The sequence below is a fragment of the Cyclospora cayetanensis genome, unplaced genomic scaffold (assembly GCF_002999335.1).
Source record: "Cyclospora cayetanensis isolate NF1_C8 unplaced genomic scaffold, CcayRef3 CcayRef3_contig_42, whole genome shotgun sequence".
In the NCBI taxonomy this organism is placed as follows: Eukaryota; Apicomplexa; class Conoidasida; order Eucoccidiorida; family Eimeriidae; genus Cyclospora; species Cyclospora cayetanensis.
The window spans coordinates 29,033-35,454 of NW_020312392.1; the positions used below are offsets into that span (position 1 = coordinate 29,033).

The 6,422-nt window shown below is 48.6% G+C and overlaps 1 protein-coding gene across 1 annotated transcript; it reads right to left on the reverse strand.

Annotated features, from left to right (window-relative positions):
* Positions 1-1,177: 1,177 nt before the first annotated feature.
* LOC34619954 lies at positions 1,178-5,782 on the reverse strand. Its single transcript, XM_026334432.1, has 7 exons — positions 5,480-5,782; positions 5,033-5,167; positions 4,181-4,771; positions 3,220-4,063; positions 2,024-2,467; positions 1,501-1,778; positions 1,178-1,279 (listed from the first exon to the last, which is right to left on the reverse strand). Exons 1-7 carry the CDS (start codon positions 5,780-5,782, stop codon positions 1,178-1,180), a joined length of 2,697 nt encoding a protein of 898 aa, XP_026190217.1.
* Between the last annotated feature and the right edge of the window lie 640 nt (positions 5,783-6,422).

Sequence of the window (6,422 nt, forward strand, 5' to 3'; positions counted from 1 at the left end):
TCTGATTTCTTTATCTCCGGCTCTTTGCTTCGGTTTCTCATTTACGCCGTTGGTGTTGCCAGATTGAACAATGCACGTTTGTTTCAAGTCACTAAGCGCAATTCATATCATAAGGGCAAAACAGTGGGAAACTAAGAGTGTATCATACGTGTCAGCTGGACTTGAGAAATGAGTGCCAGAGGATGGGATGCTCAGACACAGGGCTAGCAGCGCTGCTGTCGAAACCCTGTGCAAAGCCGCTGAAAATTTTCAAGTGAACAGGGGCTCTTGGGGCTTAAGAATATGTAATTCAAGTTTCTGAACGAAGATTCATACCCTGAAAGGCTGCTCTCTGCGTTGCAATGAGTCAGAAATATATTTAGGAAACAACTTGAAGGCTTTCTCTCAGGTACCTCTGTGGACCAGGAAAATTGATTGCTGTCTGCTTGCATTTTGCGTGTCAGTCCATGTAGAAGCGACTGCTGTATGTGCGACGAAATAAATCACCACTTAGTAAAAGCGTGTCATCATATTTATGAAATTAATGATGCTGAATATCTGCCTTCTGGTTTACAAAATGCAACACAATAGACCTTGCGTTCAGTTCAGGTGTACAGGCACCTGCACAGCTAGTGGCACTTTTGGTTTGCTAGACCCATTCTTTTGAACGCATCCTCAGTAACGTGTATGGCCGTTTTGGCTTGATTTAGTATACGCATGGATTTGGAGCGGTGCAACTGCACAACCGGCCTCGTAATTCAGCGCTGTATTGATGCCAGCAAAAAGATGCGAATAACAAAAAAGACATCAATGGAACTTGACGGGTACACAGATTACACTACTAAAAACCTACACGCGGATTCTTACAGAAACTTTGCAGACAACAACGACAGCCGTATTGCTGAGTGGCGGGCAGACGCTTGCAGCAAGTGTTCAATTTCTGGAAAATTAGTTAGGGGTTGTTGTTTTCTTAAATCCCTGCTTTGGGACTGCCACCGTCCCCATATTTATGTGTAGCAGCCTCTACTTTCGACAGAATAAGGAATCAAGTTGATAAAACATAGGAAGCGGATCATTAAAAACGCTTGCGAAGATTATCCCTTCTCTAACGAATGGATGCACCAGCTGCACACGCATTCTAGGGATACTACACGGTCTAGGCTCAAAAAGAGCCACCACCGTGTAGTTTTTAGTCTTTTCATTTTTGTGCAGAAAATCCACCTGCCAATTTATCGCAAACGTGGGTTAATTCGTTTAGCCGTTCGTGCGCTTGACTCAAAGCGACCGAGAGGCCTAGGACCTGCACAGACGAAGCAAACATAAAGTAAATCAAACACGTAAATATCTTCGATGCGCGATCGCGGTACGGTGTGAACAGCACGACACGATCAGACCAGCGAATACATGCTCAGTTCACTTCCTTTTCTAGAGGCTTTAGTGGTTGCAAGCAGTTGGTCTACCCCTTAAGGTCTTGTGTCCTTTTGTTGCCTGATTTGCGCATTTTTTGTGTCGCCGGCTTACCTGGCTTTCTAACACTTTATTTCTGATGCGGAGCTCGTTAAGTGTTTTGCATGCGCCGGCGTAAGTTTGTTTTTCCTCTTTTTTCAGTTCTTTGTAATTCGCCTTCCCCAGTTTGGACCCCTTAAGAGGTATATAGACCCCCGTGACCCCCTCGGGAAAAAACGGCTTGGGCCTAGAAGTCTCGCCCTGTTGAGATGCAGCTTGTCCTACGAAGGGGTGGCGAAATAAGGCTGCGGAACAATACGCAAGCCTCACTCTGACATAGTGTATCCCCGTACCTTACAAAAATAACAAATAATCTGTATTCACGAGGTGTTTCGGTGCTCTTACCACAGGTCTAGGCACCCAAACGGGTCTGCAGCTTTACCGGCTCTATTCATAGGGATTTGCATGCGTGTAAAGTGGCTCGGCGATGCCACATTAGACAATCAAAGCTCCAAGTGAAGGAGCATCTGTCCACTAACCTAAAGTCGGCGTGAAAAGTGCAAGATGGATCGATGTATCCGCTATCGCATGAATCTACATCTGAATGGATGTAAGCACTTGCCTGGTTGCATGGCCACAGCGGCATGCGCCTCTGCAATAATTGACGGGCCACATTCCGCGCCTTCCTCTCTGTTTTGCCTCTTCAGCGGAGCAAGAGGAATAGTTTTCGTTTCGTGTTTCTTGCACCAAGCAGCTCCCCCTGTCACCAGTGGCCAGATCGGCGGTCCATTTCGACCGAAAATTATTTCTTGGGGCACACAACCCTGCGGCTGTTGAGCTTGTGGGTGTTGTTGCTGCCAATTTGCGTTCGTCTCCATCTTTATTTCCCTGTTCTGTCCTCCTGAGAACTGCAGCTTCTGCCATTCATTTTCGCCTATTGATTCTTTTCCCCACCCTTCTGCTACTGCAAGCTCGGAGAAAACAGCTTGTGTAGGAGTGAGGCTTGAGGCTCCACCGTCTACGTTGCACAGGCCGGTTTGCCCTTGGAAGGCGGAAGTTGCGGAAGTCCACCCATGCCGCGGCTGAAGCAGCTGCTGCTGCAGATTCAATTGCTCAAATCTTTTTGACTGATGGCAAACTTCCGGTTGCATGTGGACATCTGCTCTTCCTGTTTTCGCTGGTTTCCCCAGTGTGGCGTTCGCGTCTGAGCCCAACTGCGTCTTAGAAGCTGCCGCCTCTGCGGCAGAGTAGCGCAGACAAGGAGGCTTTTATAGGTAATGAACAGTCTGCTAAAAGCTTTTAAGGTGCTCCGGGCGCTTCTAAACTTTCAATTCTTATGTCAAGAGGAAGCTGTGCTTTGTGTGAAAACCCTTCAAGGCTCCAACTAAAGAACTATCACGTATATGGCAGAGACTAGGGCTCTAAGGGGTAAACATAGCATGTTTTCTTTTCACGCAGGACATCTATATACACCCCGCATCCTCATAGAACCCGGCTAAGCATTTAACTCTGCGAGCAGGCATGTCGTTGCCTTGTTATCGGGAAGGGCAAAGAAGCAAAAGCAAGAAACTGCACACCAGAAGCAGAGGACTGTTGCTCTTCTTTCAATCCATTTAATTTTCTGGCAATACACTTGTCTGCAGTGCATTCTAGTAGTCGGCCGCAGCGTCAGAGCTACAGCAGCAGCACTAGCAACTCTAGCACAAAGTCAACACATCCAGTGCTCAGCATTTTGCAGTTTCTCCTTTTTCGCTATCCACCAAAATAGGGTTCAGCTAAGGAATAGTGAGTCACCTATTCTGTTGCTCTCCTCCTGCCCTGCTGGCGCCGTTCGTACTGCCTGCCCACGGACAGCCCTGGGAGCCTCTTGTTTTGAAGGGGTCACTGAATCGGCGGCTGCTGTATCCGGGGTGTCATAGAGCGTTATGCGCTCTTGGCCTGCGGACGACACTTCTGAAATGGTCGATGGAGCAGCAGGGCTTTCTGGATGATGGCATGCGTCTGCGGAGGAGTTTAGGAGTGTTTCTTTTGCTTCTTCAGTGCTGCATCCTTTGCTGTATGTGTTTTCGGTTGGTGCCTCAGGGGCTAATTCTCCTTCTGCTGGTGCTGATAGTGCTGGTTTTTGCAGCTGAGAGGCAAAAGAAGCCTCCTCTAACAGGACAGAGGGAGCAGAATGTAATTCCTGGCTCACGGGGCTGAGGCTTCTGCCTTTTGGAGAAGCTGATGCCTGATATGAATGAACAAAAGCTTGTTGCATCGGCTTTTCGGGATCCGCCCCTGCGACATCTGCTGGGGCGAAATGGCTGCTCTGTCTGGTGCTCAAGCCTGAATACTCTGCTGTGTCGTGCTGCCACTGCCGATGTTGGGACTTCGGCGACGGTCCACTGGCTAGGAGCCGTTCATCTGTACACACCACCCTGCGTGAAGTGCAGGGGCCGGAGGGATTTGCAGACTGTCGAATGCCGTAGGAGGAAATAAACTCTGCCTGTCCGTTGCTAGAGCGGGATATAGGGCTAAGACGAAATGTTTTGAGGGCTACATGTTCACAGGCACTCCCTTGGGAGCTTCCAAGTGGTCTGTCAGTGGTTCCAACGCAGCTGCTGCGTTGACACAAGGACTCGCGTGCCGGGCCTGCTAGCTGCACAGAGAAAAGAACAAGGGGCCAGAAGAGGGTAAAAAACAAATTGGGAAAGCATACATTTAGAAGTAGATGAGTTTTTTTGTCGTTCTGATTATGGTAGACGAAGGGAAACACCCGGCTGGCGAAGGTCTGCCAAGATCTGCTCTCATAGTGTTCAGTGTGAGGAGCCGAGGAGCCCTTTGCGCTCCCCCCAAAACAGCTGGTGAGAGCAGCGAGAAGTACAGCAACGAAAGACGGCGTGGCATTCCACTGCGTTGGTTTGCTGAAGCCCGATCTACTCCCAGGAATCGGGTTTCGGCAATGCCGTTGGCCTACTCGTGTGCGCTCAAAACCGCTGGCCCCCGACGCGTGTTCTGCAAAATAGTTGTTTAGGATCCGCATTTCTTCGAGGCAAGATGTAAGGAGTTCCCTATCGCTAGGGGCTAGCCCTTGGCTGCTATTTATCTGTTCTTTTGCTTCATATGAAGGTAATTCCTCAGCAGGCAGCTTCACGGGAATAGTTTCAGACTCGTCTATGACTGGCTCGATGCAAACGGGGTCGGTCTGCACCTCTTGGTCCACATTTGCTGCTGTGCTGCAGGGGGCAGCGGCAGAAGCCGTGACTTGCTCAGCTAGCTCGAGAGTCAGCTCATCCCGTATCTCGCTTCGCAACCGTTCGACGAACTCCATACTAGAGCTAGGGAAGCGCCCTTCCTCCCGTTTGGCCTACAGCAGAATAGGAACCGAAGGCTGCACGTAGGCAAGGCTTTCCTTTATAACGCCTTGGTGCGTTCAGACGGATCTGTTTTTGTGCTTACGGAATTATGTTGAAAGCAACAGCAGAGGCGAAACTAAAAGCAGGGTGCGTAGTTTTGAAGCCTTCTATTCTTAACACTTGTAAAGACGGCACTCTCTGGGCGTGGACATATTTAGCTTGTGCCGTGTTGCAATTCGTTCATCAGTCCACTCTATCATTTGACATCTTACAAACTGCCGACATTTGTCTGCGGTAGACAACGCGTCTTCCTTGATGTTTTCTACTTTGTCCAAAAATTCCTGTGCATGGGCCAAATTCTCTTCCAGTTCATGCATCTTCTCAGATTGAGTTGTAACCGTACCCATCTGCATGTGCGCAGGCCAGATTGAAAATATTGATCTGCTCTTGTGGCAGTACTGTTAACAAATGACCTATTGACTTTGCAAGCACATTGTGGCTGGTATCACCAGCTGTGCGAATGTTTAAGGTCTAAACACTGGGTGCCCCGTGGCCAAGAAACCCCAGCCTGAAGAGTATGCATACTAGGGCTCTGTGTATACATCGCATTCTCTGCTACTTGCTGTAAACGCATGGAATGTTGCAGCAATTCGGTGTTTATGATGTGTGATTGGATACTTTTGGCTTAGGTTTGGAGATGCTGAGGACTCTTAACCCACGAGGTCTTTAATCCTTTGCGACGCATCCTTTACTTTCTCCAGGAGCTCCAGGCAAGAAATTGGCCCTTCCCCTTGTGTTATTTCATCGACAAGGGCAGCCTCAAACGCAGCTTTGCTGTAGCTAATAGCAAATGCCAAATGCTTCTTCATGAGGGGGACAAAATTTCTAGAGACTGCCCGTGCTGCCTCTTCTGCCGATACACCCAGAGCCTCTAGCTCTTTCTCAGTAGCTATCGAATGAATAAGTTCGGCTATCCAGTCTCCTCCCCCTCCTTTTGCTACTCGGAAGCTCTTCCTGGCCATTTTGGTGGCACCATAAAAAGCACGACCAGGAGAATCTCATATGCCCTGACTGCAATGTCCTAAATCCTGCTCCCGAATGCATGGACACAACTTATACAATGTAATATTTGTCTTAGACTCAAAGCAAGCTTCTTTGTTCGCCGACCAAAGGTGTGAAGCTGCATTGATTTCCTTGGAATGTAAGGGAGAGCTGGGCTGAGAGTGGTCTGCAGCGAAAAAGAGAACATGGGAGTTGCATTGGCGCCTGCTGTTCAGCTTCAATTAGTTTAACGACGCTATAACCAATGAAGTCTTCTCGTTTCACTGCATGATGGTACTGGCTGGCGCTTCCCTTGAAGCATCTGGTGGCAGAGGGACATAACGATTTCGCTCTTTCCTTATCGACGTTTTACCAGCACTACATCTGTTTCACAGTCTAATCAGTATCCCAATAATCTGTCCATGGTGTGTCTGGTTTATTTTCAGAAGCCCTTTTCACGTCCACTAATGTTTTATTTGAGTTCGTCGTTTGCGGACTCGGCACATAGGGAAGTGCTGGCAGAATCCACCAGTGCTCTGCTACTCTCCTACTTTGTCGAATTGCTTCAGGTGCTGTTTTCCCCTTTCCTGCATGTGTCCATCCCAACATTCTGCTTTTTGG